The 13066-nt window shown below is 46.4% G+C and overlaps 1 protein-coding gene across 1 annotated transcript in view; it reads left to right on the top strand.

Annotated features, from left to right (window-relative positions):
- The window catches only part of GPC3 (glypican 3), a 138425-nt gene that overhangs the window by 53344 nt on the left and 72015 nt on the right, over positions 1-13066 (top strand). Inside the window, exon 3 of the mRNA XM_041396598.1 lies at positions 11826-12520. Coding sequence (XP_041252532.1) covers positions 11826-12520 — 695 coding nt within the window. The remainder of the gene's footprint in view (positions 1-11825; positions 12521-13066) is intronic.

The raw sequence follows: 13066 nt of genomic DNA, 5'->3' as shown, positions 1-13066 counted from the left end.
ATGGATATAAAAAAAACCCCAGATGTTGATTCCCAAAGCAACTGAATAATTGTACCTAAATTGTTATAGCCTCTCAAATATGTCAGTGCTTCCACTGGAAGAGGAGATTATAGATGGGAGGGGAAGCCATGTGAAGGTTTAGAAGAAGGTGATGCCTTTTCTTATTCAGTGGAGGATATCTGTAGAGGGAAGTGTGCAAGCAGTTACTCAAAGGCTCACTACCACATTAAACACCTGCAGAGGGGCCATTTTAGACAGGCCATGGTGCAGTATGTCTTTGAAATGACCCTCATGGGCTCTGCCCTCCCTGTCCAGCAACAAACTAATTCTCAGGACTAATGGTAAAATTCTGCAAGGCATGAATTCCCAACTTAAATAGATTTACAGTGAGTTAATAGATCTTCCAGCATATCTCTTGCAACCTGTTTGTGGTGGCATCATTGTAACACGCACAGTAATTGAAAAAATTGTCAGGATTTACAGGCTTTTCTGACCTGTGTTTATCATGCCTAGGAAAGACTCCATAATAGACATAACATTTGAAGTATGGACATGGGCCTTGTGTGGAAGTGTTCAGACAGGAGCTCTCTCTCTGTGCTAACTTCTCCTTGGGAAAAGGGGGATTTTGGAATAATGAGCAGCTAATACTTAACAAATGCCACCAAGAGGGTCCCCTGTGCCAAGAGTTGCAGAACAGACAAGTCAGAACAGTGTAATGATGAGGATGAACCTTCAGCTTTGGAGGTAATATATTCTGTGTTGGTTTCCACATGCAGCCTTTCAAATACCTGATCTCTATTTTGAGAGGACTATGATGAAAGTACCCTTTGGAGAAGCTGTTTATTTTTTCCCAGGCATATTTGTCCTTGCTCCTTTTGTTATCATTATTTATAAATCAAAAGTTGTATTGATCTGGAGATTATGCGTTAAACCATGTCTGAGCAGTGGTTGCTCTATTACTGAGAAAAGCAGCTGCCATAAAACTTTTGGTAAATTTATCGATTGATGCTCTCCATGTTCCTCTTCAGAAAAAGAGCAAGCTGAATTTTAATTTACTGGGAACGCAGCTGAACACGTGGCCCCTGTGGGGCAAGGGATTTAAGCCTGTGAGGAACTTTCCAGAGATGAATAGTGCCATTACTTTGCAGAGGATTATTCATGTTCTTGAAGGAAAGCCTCTCTGGAGCAGGCAGTGGAGCCTCCGATCGATTCCTGGCAGCTGTGGTTGTGAGTCTTGCTCTTGAGAGCCAAATTATCATCTCGTGCTCCTGTTACAATGGTTGCCTTGCTCTCACAGGGGGGAATAAGGAGATGATAAAACATCTTCCTTGTAAAATGAGTGTTAATCAAAGCAGGGCTTTGAGCCAGGACTAGCAGGATGCAGGAGCCATGTGGAATGCTGGGTATGGACCAGCCACGGGCTCAGCTGGTGCCACCAGGACGTGATGTCCCACCTTCTGCTTCCTCCCCGGGCTGGGACCTGCCCATGCACCAACACAGAAAACAAAGTCAAAACCAATCAAACCAATCAAACCAACACCTCCCTGAAAAAGCCAAGCAAACAAGCTCCGCTCAAACAAACAAAGACAACCCACAAAAAACCCATCCCAAAAAAATCCATCAACCTGTTGCCTTGCTCTCACAGGGGGGAATAAGGAGATGATAAAACATCTTCCTTGTAAAATGAGTGTTAATCAAAGCAGGGCTTTGAGCCAGGACTAGCAGGATGCAGGAGCCATGTGGAATGCTGGGTATGGACCAGCCACGGGCTCAGCTGGTGCCACCAGGATGTGATGTCCCACCTTCTGCTTCCTCCCCGGGCTGGGACCTGCCCATGCACCAACACAGAAAACAAAGTCAAAACCAATCAAACCAATCAAACCAACACCTCCCTGAAAAAGCCAAGCAAACAAGCTCCGCTCAAACAAACAAAGACAACCCACAAAAAACCCAACCCACAAAAAACCCAACCCAAAAAAATCCATCAACCCGCCCTCCCCCACAAACAAACAAAACAGTTTTCATCAAAACAACCTTCCCCCAGCAAAACCACTGGTGATTTGGGGGGCTCCACTTAAGGTACCACAGAGGAAGGAAGAGAAGAAGTGAGTCTAGTGTTTGGAAAGTGCTAAGGCTGGAAACTGGGTAGGCTTGGGGTTCTTTATTTTTTGTGTTTGTTTTTTTTTGGTTTTTTGGTTTTTTTTTTGGTTGTTTTTGTTTTTTAAAGGATGGAAATGGTGCCTGGGGTTTGTGTGCATGGCATGCTCTGAGTCCTGTTACAGGGGTGCTGCTGTGGTGTTTCAGACAGGAGGTGTTGGGTACCCTGCTCCCTCTCGAGCAAATGCTGCTCAAATATTCTGCATCTGCTCGGTGGTCAGGTGCTGCCAGGGAGAATTGGAGTCCCTGCTTGTACCTGTGCTCCTCAGGTGACCCACAGTCTTATGACCATGTTGGAAACCTCTGTTTTTGTCTCAAGACACAAAACTAGCTTGGAAATCACTGAGTTGCTTTTGAGAACCTGGAAATTGTGCTGTGTCTGGAAAATTCCTTAGGGGGAAGAGTTAAACCCATGTTGGTTGCTGGATGTTACTGAGTAAATGGCTTTCCCAAGTTCTGCCGGCGCTGGTGGGAAACTGATAACAGAAATAAAGGGGCTGGAGTCACTAAAGAATGGTCAACAGGTGCCCTGATGTAAGTGCAAGTCCTTCGTGTTACTGTAGGGATCAAGAACTGATCTTCTGCCATTTGCTGTTTGTCAGACAGTTGAGATAACTTTAAAGAGAATTTGGCCAGGAGAGATTATTAAGGAAGGAATTTGCTGCTTAAATAAATATTCTGCTCTCCATTGTTGGAGACTTAACAGACTGATAAAAGCCCTCTGGAATGAAAGGGAGCCTGGAAAGCCAGTCTCAGATCTGCCTTGCTCTAAAGTTACTGAGACCAATGCACTTCCAAAGAATTTTTTTTTACTTTTTGAGTACAAACTCAGTTTGAGCTGGTGGCTTGCTTTATCTTCATTTATTCTGAGGAATAAAGGAATTTGCTAGGCTTCCCTTTTTTTTTTTTTTTTTTTTTTTTTTTTTTTTTTTCAGAAGTTGCTTATAACTTTTAGTTTAAAATAAACAGAAGAACTATGCAGACTGGTGTCCTGGTCTTTAGAAATGATTGGCTTGTAGATTTGGGTTGGGGGTGCATGAAATCATTTGCCCTGTGCTTGATATGTGTGGCTTGTCATTCATCTTTGAAGAGGTATGCTGCTTTTTTGATATCTTGATAACCCCATTAGGTGGATGTTGCAGCCTCCAATTAGTAAAATAAGGCTGAGTGGGTGACCAAGTAATGGGGTTTTATTGGTTGTTGTTGTTTTGTTTGGTTTGTTTTATTGGGTATTTTGGTTTGGTTTTGTTTGGTTTTGTGTGTTTTTATTTTGGTTTTGGGGGGAGGAAATGCACTTTGTGTTTAAAAATAAAACCAAAGCAATCCTAGCTGTGCTTTTGCAGTGGTAAAATGCTTGGCTCTGTGATATCTGCTCGCTTACCCAGGGCAGAGAGGGTTTCCCAAGGTTTTTGTAGCTATTCCTGCTGCACTAGGCTGTGCTCCCTGGCTGAGCACCTGGCTTGAAATAAGTGTTGCAGATGGAGTCTGTTGTCTCTGCAGCAAACTGGAGAGGTAGGAGAGACTAGGAGCAAAGAAATGAAGTATTTGGGATAAAAAAAAAACAAAACAGGGGAGGTGAACTTGAACCCCGAGCTTTGTGTGGGTTTCAGCATCAGGATGGAGGCGTGGGGGGCATGGAGAAAAGTTTATCTTCCTCTCATCTGACAGGTTACAGCACAACCTTTACCTCCACCACAGTGACCTTTCAGCTGCAGGAGCCTCTTGCATCCTCCCTCTCAACTTTTCCAGCTTGTGCTCCCAGGGCTTGATTTGAGCCTGCTTCTCCAAGCCCTTATTCCTCTTGCCCTTCGATTTTGATAAAGAATCATGTTCACTCACCACTTGCACCAGCCTTGACTGTTTGCATTTTTAACTTTGTCTGTATTAAATTTTCAGGAATCTGTTAAGCATTCACACATCTGTCATGGCACGAAGCGTTGTCTTTCTTGATGCTCGGGAAAACAAATTACACAATGGATGTGCAACCAATATTTAATGAAAAACGCCAGCAAACATGATGCCCCAGGAAAGATTTTATTCCAGAGTCATTCTTGTGAAGTGTTTGCTTTAAGATTTTTTTTTTTTTTTAACTTTCACTTGGAATGTAGGTTCCCTGTGTTGACTTGGGTGCTCCCAAGGGTCTCTAGGCATCCTGGTGCCCCTCAAAAAAATATTTCTTGTCTGTTGTCCATTCACCCCTGACCTGCCTTTTGCTGTCATGCCTTGTGGATGCCAGAGTTGGGTATATAGCACTGCACTGAGCTCCTGCAGGCAGGGTCTGGTCCAGGTGAGGGGCTGGTTGGGCGTGGGGAGCTGTGGGCACCGGCATTTCTTCTTTCCTTGCTTCTGGGCTAGCAGCTTGTGTTGGTGAGCTCTGCAGTTTGCATTAACAAAGTTTTTGTGTGCAGGATATAAATATTAAATGGGAGAAGCACAGTGTGACTAATTGTGTAACAGTTGGACTGTTACCTGGACTGGAACAGGAGCGCGTTTTCAGGGCAGTTTGAGAGGGTATAATGAGATGGATCGTACAGTATTTTTATTAGAAACTTCAGGGAGTGTATTTCAAACTGCCAGGGCACTATATAAGCTGAACAATTAAAAAGAAATGGCTTTGGAGCTCGGTGCTTTGATAGAAACAGATAATTAGGAGAAGATGCTTTTCTGACAAAAGTATAAGGATTTAGCATTGGCTGGTGAGCAACACTGGCTTGGAAACCTTGGCTCCTGTGGTAGTGAAGGCAGCTGGAAAAAGCTGTCTCATTTAAAGATGGGACCTTTGCTCTCTTGGACTGGTGGTGATGGAGCAAAGGTAGAAAGTGCAAACCTTGGTGGCTTAAAATTAAGAAGACAGAATAACAGAATTGTTCTACTTTTTATTACTAATGCTTTGAAGTTAATCTCATAAGCTTGGGAGCTCGAGACCATAATTTTTATGGTGACAATATTGTAAAAGTAATCCAAAAGGCTGTGTCATAGTGTGTCATAGAAAAAAAGCATTTTCTAAGCTTTAAACCCAAATGTGCTCAGTGAAACAAACCCTGTAAGAGCAGCAGTGGCACCATCTGATGGGTTCTGTAATGCCATAGACAAAAGTAATTATACTGCTTAGAAGAGCTTTTGTCTCCAGATAATGTTGTTAAAAACTTGCAGTGTAGTGTAAATCATAACAGAACAAATCTGGAGGCTGCTCTTATTGCTGCCAGGGGAAATTCTCTTAGATTTTGTTTCCTTTCTGCTCAATATATTGCAAACCTTTTCCAAGTTGGTAAATAAATATTACCTGCTGTTTGAAAAATGACTTGGGGTTCATCTCACCAGTAGTGCCTGTGGCTGCCAGGCCGTTATTGCAAACAGTTGTTCCTCTCTTGGTGAGCTCTGCTGTGTTGGGAACACAGGCTGTTGTGACAGGGCTGAAGTTGTCTGATTCATTGGAGGTATTAAAGAAGCATTTCCTCATTTCAGAGCTCACTCACATGAGGATTCCTCTGGCTTCTTTTGCCACTTCTGAGCAGTGGCACAGCAAGAGCCAAGTCAGAAAATACTTGGTTGAGCTTACAAACACTCAAACTTCTAGCATTTCCTTGATGAGCATTTGAATTCCAGTCCATGAAGGTTGGTAGTGGTTTTGAGGGGCTGAGCAGTTTTGGCTTTTAGATGTAAGGGATTTTTAAAGCTTTGGGAACCTTGGGCCTGCGGGAAATGTAGTGATTGCATTGGGAACAGATTAATGAACTGATTAATTTTCCAATGTCCTGCTTGGACTGGACACCCATGCTTTTGTCTCAGGGTGAAAATGATTCCTGTGGGCTGAGAGATTCCAGTGCAGAGCTCTGTCCTGATTCTTTGTTATTTGTGTCCTGAGAAGCAAAGGGAGAGGTTTTGCCATCAGCAGGGAAGTGCCAGAGGTCAGGGGAGCCAAGGCAGGGGAAGCCTGGCCGGACTCAAGGCTCTCTGACCCCTGTAGTTATTGCTGTGCCTTGAGCAGAGTTTGGTGTCAGGCCCTGTGAGCAGGGACCTGCAGGGACAGGCCTGGGGAGCAAACCCAGGTCGTGAGCAGAGCCATTGAAGCCTAAAAGAGAGACTTGAGCAAATGTACCGAGCTCCAGGAGCTGGGTCACTCGCTGCCCTGGAGTGGTTGCATCATAGATGAGGTTCATTGTGGGAGGAGGAGCACATTCATACCTAAAAGGCATGTAAAGTGCATTTTGTGGAGCTGGTAAGATTTGAAAATGGTCCCATGTGCAGGACGGGGACTCACTGTGTGCCACATTTGCAGCCTGTAGTGCTCCCAAGCAGCAGCATCCTGGGGAAGGTGCAGGAAATCTCAAAATGCATTCTCATCTGCGGGGGGAAATTCAGCTGACTGCCAGTGATCTGTGTTGACCTCAAGGGAAGTTTCTGCTGCATGGAAATCAGTTTTCTGTTCATTTTACGGTTTGGACTAGTGCATGAGGATTCACTCATGCTACAAACTCCTGGAGGAGATGACCCTGGAGTTTTCTGAGGGCACAGGGTAACACTATGACCTTGTCTAGAATTACTTGCCTGGTTTTCTTCCCTCGAAAAATCCTGAGCCTTGCTTTTACTGGCTCTTGGTAGTGGAATAACAAAGGTTGTAGTTCCTCCACTGTGAAGAGATATCTTGGTGTTCAAGATATGCGTGGGGAGACAAGTTTTTAAGCAAACAATCCTTTGCAGATGTGCAAATGGGAATTGTGAGCTCAGCTCCCCAGAGTAAGTGGGAGTAGCCATGGTGGGAGCTTCCCTGCTCAGAGGGAGTTTGTGGTTGCAGGATTTATGTGTCTAGATGTCAAGAAACAGGAAAATCAGTGTTGTAGGTGCAGTTCTAATGCCTTGGTACTCATGTGCTATGGGGTGCATGGGTCACACAGTCCTGCACCTCCACCTTTGTTCCCTTCCCAGCTGCCCATGGATGATGAGCTGCTAGTGCAGCTCCTTCACCTTTGCTGAGCCTTTGCCAAAGAGGACCTGATTGCTGTGCTGTGTGACACCCAGAGAAGGACAGCTGTCCCTGTTGGAAGCCTGTCTTTACAGCAGAACCAGAGCAGCACGTTACTGGAGGGGCAGCATGAAGCCTGTGGCACGTCCTGGTGTCCAGCTGCCACGGTGGATCCTGCTGTCCCTCCTTCCAGTGGTCACAGTGGTGTGTGGAGGTGGCTCCTGTGGTGTGCTGCTCTTGGGTGAGCTGGCACAGGAGTCAGAAGGACAGACCTTGTTTCACCTTTCTAAACACCTTCAGCTGCTTGTGAAGCAGCACTTGCTGAGCTTGGAATTGGAGGTCCATTGCTGTGGCTGCCCCAGCTCTGCAGCTGCCATCAGGTTCTGGCTCTTCCCTCTCCGGTGGAATGCTGGATGGGAATGGCTTGCTGTGGTCACCTGTAGCAGCTCCTTGTGGCTCAGGCAGCTGCATCACATAATCTCTTAAATAAACCCATCAAGTGGCAGACTGGGCTGGAGCTCCTGCAGCCTGGGGCAGCAGCAGGTTAATCCAGAGCTCCTCTGGCCCGGCCGCCGACCCCTTTGAAGTTTGCTGCAGCTTAAGAGCCAACGTGCTCAGGAAAGCTGGCATTTTTATAAGCAGCAGACTCTTATTATCTGGGCTGAGAACGCAGCGATTTCCTTCTCCTGCCAGTAATCCCCACTCAGGGCACTGTTATGCTCTTTTACAATTTATTTTCTCTAATTGCTGGTTTGCAGCGGCCACGCAGCTCTCCCTGGGCTGTGTTCTGGGGAATTTTTGCACTTTGAAGGGAGCTTAGTCCTTCCCTTCTGGCTGCTGGAATCAGGCAGCAATTCCTCTCCATGTACTTCAGCAAGAGTCCAGCCTGAAAAAGAAGTAATAGCCTGTGCTTTTCAACTAGTGACTGATATCTGTGGTCTAGAGTAGTTGAGCTGTTCCATTCATCCTTTGGGAGTCCTGATAAAGTGCCCTTGACTGAAGCAGTCAACAGATGTGCAGTACCAGGGCACCAGTGCTGGGCTGGTGATGATGCTCTGGCTCCCATCCTGCAAGTGCCCCCTTGGTTTCTCTTTCCTGGACAGGTGTCTAAGCCATAAGCAGAGTTTCTACAAGAGAAATACTGTGGGAAACTGCCAAAGTTTTTCCTGAAATCCAGGTAGACGACATTCCCAGCTTTCTTTGATCCACCAAGCTGCTCACCTTATCACAGAAGGAGATGAGGTTGGTCAAGCAGGACCATGACCCCGTGTGGGCTGGGCCTGATGCCCTGCCTGTCTCGTACGTGCCAGGACTGCTGGTAGATGATGGACAGTGGCCTCGTGAGTTCTTCTGCCTGCTCCCTCAGGACCCTGGGGTGGATCCCATCCAGCCCTGTTTGTGTGTATATAAGTGGTGCAGCAGAGCCCTGAGCATTTTCTCCTGGATTATGGGGACTTTGTTCTACTCCCCATCCCTCTCTTCCAGCTCAGGGTGCTGGGTACCTGGAGAAAAACTGGCTTTACTAAAGACTGAGGCAAGAAGATGTTAAGTACATCTGCCTTTTCCTCATCCTTTGTCCCTGTGTTTCTCCCTGCATCCACTAAAGGGTGGAAATTATCCTGAGCCTTTCTTTTGTTGCTAATGTGTTTAAAGGAACATGTCTTATACCCTCCTGTGTGTGCATCTGCATGTGTACTCTGCACAGGGATGGAGATTGTAAAATGTGAGCCCTGCTCAGCTGTGCAGTGCTTTTGCCTGCTGAACTTGGGGGCAAGTCTGATGCTTTGCTTTGTATTCACACTGCTTCATCCAGACCTGCAAAACAGCTGCCTTAAATGGCAGCTTTTGAAAATATCCTTGGGGAAAAAAAAAAATAGATGAGAGAAAAGATTGAATTATCCTCCAGCAATGAGTTTCAATAATGCCACGTTATGAGTGGGGCAGATTTTACCAGCAGCAAATGCAGGCTGTGGGATTTTATGGGGGATCAGATGCCTGTGTCACGTCTATAATGCACTGTCCCCCCTGTGTCCTTGTGAGGGTCCCTCGTGGTGAGCACAAGGGTCTGACCCTCAAAGTTTCCTCCCCTTTGAAGCACTCAGAGCCTGGCTGAGGGTCACTGCAGCTGCTGGCAGCTGGGGATTTAGAATTCCTGCAGCCAGTGCTTTCCGAGGAATATTTCAGAATAAGCAACTACTGTGGGAGTTGGGTGGGAGAGATTTTGGATGTGTAAGACTTCTTTTTTACAAAGTTGTATTATTTCTTGCATCTATTAATAGGGCAGCAGGAGTCTCCATATGCTTTTATAGTCCCTGTTGCGCTTTCTAATGGATATATGCAAAAGCTCCCAGGCGCATAAAATAGACACTCTCAGCCAGTTATTACGATAAAAATTATGTGCATGTCATGACCTTTAAAGCAGTGGGACTGTGTGTGCATGCCCTTCTGGTACACCACTGTTCTCCATTCCTTTCTGAAGCCCTTCTCGCCGTAGGAGGTTTGCATAGGAGCTTGGAATATTTTTCTAATCAGTGAAGAGTCTTTTGGCTCTGATGATAACTGGCAAAGCACAGAGGAGCGAGAAAATGGAAAAGTGGTGACTTTTTCTAAAGGGAACTAACAGAGAAGAAGGTAAAGGCATGTGGTGAGGCACAGCATGAAAATCCTGGCACCGTCTCCACTGCTGTCAGAAAAAAAACACTGGTCCAAAATGTTCTTTGTGCATTTTGAGGCAAAAGCTATTCTGGTGTTCTTGAGAATAAAGAGTGGGGGGAAAACGGTTTGTAATCCATGTGTCCTCTTTAAAGAGACTTTTTTTTTTTTTTTTTGTTTAAAAACTTTTAATAGTACACCCAGCATTTCATATAGTGCAATAGTACAAGTGCTCTGCTTGCAGTCTGTGTCACACTTGCTGCTGTGTTGCCTGGAGAACTTTGCCATCCTCTTTCAGGGGCTGAGGAGCAGGATGCTGGCTGTCATGGCAGGGAGAGGCCCCTGTGTCCCTGCAGCACTGCATGCTGAATCTGTGCTGTGAGGAAGGAAGGATGGCTGTCCCCTGGGAGCACAGATCTTGGCTTGCTGGGACAGTCCTGGTGTGCGTGTCTGAGCTGTGGACAAAATGCCTCAGCAGCATGGCTGGGAGCTGTGCAGGCACCAGGTGGGGTAGAGACACTGTTTGCAGAAGTGTATCAGTAATTTCTGCTCTGATCACTGCTTACACCACAGCTGTCTGCATGCCGGGGTGGGGTGCAGCAGCAGCACCCTGTCCTTCCAGGCATCCCTGAATAAGGTGCACCCAGGAAGAAAGAGCTGGAAGTCCTGGAGATGTGATGGTCTTGAAAGCTATTGAGTAAGCAAGAGGTTATGCAGGGCGAGCAGCAGGGCCAGCATTGCTTGTGACAGTGTTGATACTGAACCCCTGTGGAGATGTGTCAGGCCATGCTCAGCTGCATTCCAGCCTTAACAAATGGGGGAGATAACTCTTATGGCTTTAAAAATTAAACATTCCCTTTAATTATTGAACATGAATAATTTTCATGCAAATTGAGCCAGGATGTGTGTTTCTAGAGTGGCAGAGTTGAGAGCAGTTACATCGTGGGGTGTCAGTGACCTGTGAACTGAAAGGCTGTTCATTAATTTTAGCATTTTATGAATAGTACCCTGGAGGGTGGGACTTGGCCTGGTAGAACAAGCTGGCCAAAGAAAAAGACTTTTGTTTGCACTGATGGCCTCCCCTTCTAATGCTTTAAGATGCAAACTGGTGTGTGTTTGTAGGTATGTTGTCCTTATATAGTGGGGTATGGATATTTGGGATGCCTCCTGATGAGGAGGGCTATAATTAAAGGAATAATGTGGGGGTTCCCTGCTCACCTTGTGAAGGAGATGTGGGCTGAAAGTCCTAAAGTTTGTGAAGGTAGAGATGGGAAAATGCGTTGTGGTTTTTCCTAGCAAAATGACAGTGTCTGTCTAAAACTTGAATTTCGTGGGACAGCCTGATGTGTATGAGAGTGTTCCTGGCTGGGCAGCCACAGGTGGATATGGCACCACTGGCTCTCAGCATCCTTTGGACAATGGAGCAGCTCCATCCAGGGCAGATGAAAGATTGGATCTGCAGCTGAAGTGAGCCTGGTGCATTTGGGAAAGCTGCAGCACTGTGGGGGCTTTTGCAGTGGCTTAGAGGACACATAATGCAGGGTACCTGCTGGGGGTAGAGTCAGAATATTGTCTGTGATTAAACTCCTATAAATATTTTCCTTTTCATAATGGAATGTCAGCATTTACTGTTTCCTAATTTTAAGTACTGTACAGTTTGTCAAACATTTATCTCTGCCTTAAATTAAGTCTGGAGATAGAATTCCTGTTAATTTGAAATCAATATGAAAGGGGGGAGAGAAAGAAATTGCAGTCTAGCCCTTTTCTTGAATCAATATTTTCTTTAAAAGCTGCAATGTTAACTAGATCATAGGGGTTTTTTTTTTTGCCATTTTGAAATGTAGCTTCTGCTTAAAGAATTTATGCATTTCCCCTGGAAACTGCTGATGCTGGTGCTTTGCAGCAGGCACGGCTGCCAGCAGGTGTTTGACCCAAGGCAGGCAGGATGGGGCCAGCCCTGGCAGCACTGATGTGGTGGAACATTATCCTCCCTGTTTCTGGGCTCACCATCTCTTAATAACATTTTTTTTCTTGTCGTTGTTCTGTTTTGCAGAAGCCTTCGAAATTGTAGTGCGGCATGCAAGAAACTTCACCAACAGCATGTTTAGGACCTACTACCAGAGCATGGGGCCCAGGGCTCTTAAATTTGTTGGAGAACTTTTTACTGATATCTCGCTGTACATATTGGGCTCTGACATCAGTGTCAATGACATGATCAATGAATTTTTTGACAGTTTGTTCCCTTTGGTTTACTCTCACTTGATTAACCCTGGCTTCCCCGATCCCTCTGTGGAAATGACCGAATGTCTGCGGGCGGCCAGGAGAGACCTCAAAGCCTTTGGGAACTACCCAAAGACGATGATGACGCAGGTGTCCAAGTCCCTGCAGGCCACACGAGTCTTTCTGCAGGCTCTGAACCTGGGCATCGAGGTGATAAACACCACTGACCACCTGAAGTTCAGCAAGGAGTGCGGGCGGGCGCTGCTGAAGATGTGGTACTGCTCCCACTGCCAGGGGCTGCTGCTGGCCAAGCCCTGTGCCGGCTACTGCGGGGCGGTGATGCAGGGATGCCTGGCGGGCGTCCTGGAGATCCATAACCTCTGGAAGGAGTACATCCAGGCTCTGGAGGGGCTGACCAGGGGCATGCATGGCATCTACGACATGGAGCACGTCCTGCTGAGCCTGTTCTCCGTGGTGCGCGACGCCGTCGTCCACGCGCAGAAGAACGAAGGGAAGCTCTCGACAGCTGTGAGTAACCCTCTGCAGGTCCCCGGGCTCTCTTGTACACAAACTGTGTTGAAACCAAGCTGTCCCTTTCCTCCTGCCAGCAAACCCCAAATGGCTCCAATTACCAACCCCTTCCCGCCCCCTTCTGATCTTCCAAGAAACTTTTGGTAGCGTTTGAAGCTGGTGTTTGCACGGCCTGGGTTTCCATTAAGGGCTTTGCCTCTTCTCAGGTTGGTCAGAGCAGAAGGGTCTGGACTCGCCCTGGGGTGTGAGGTTGGGAGTTGAGATGTCCCAACTGTGCTTGCCCTGGGTAGCTCTGAAAGGCTGGTCCTGCTCTCCAGGTGTCCTCTGCCTCTTTTAGCATCAAAAAAAGGTTCCTCCAAGTAGATGCCAGGCAGAGGCACGTGCTGTAGCTTCCCCTGATTTACCAAAGAAGAGCTGATTCTCCATCTCATTCCAGTTTTGGGCTGCATTTAATGAGATTATTTCTTATTTTTACTTGACTCTTTAAAAATACATTTTGGGAATTTCTCAGCCTCCTGAGAAACTGAGGCTGTCTTGCTCTGA

This window comes from Onychostruthus taczanowskii, unplaced genomic scaffold, assembly GCF_017590055.1.
Source record: "Onychostruthus taczanowskii isolate IOZ18803 unplaced genomic scaffold, ASM1759005v1 scaffold13, whole genome shotgun sequence".
NCBI lineage: Eukaryota > Metazoa > Chordata > Aves > Passeriformes > Passeridae > Onychostruthus > Onychostruthus taczanowskii.
This window is presented reverse-complemented; position numbering and strand designations above follow the sequence as displayed.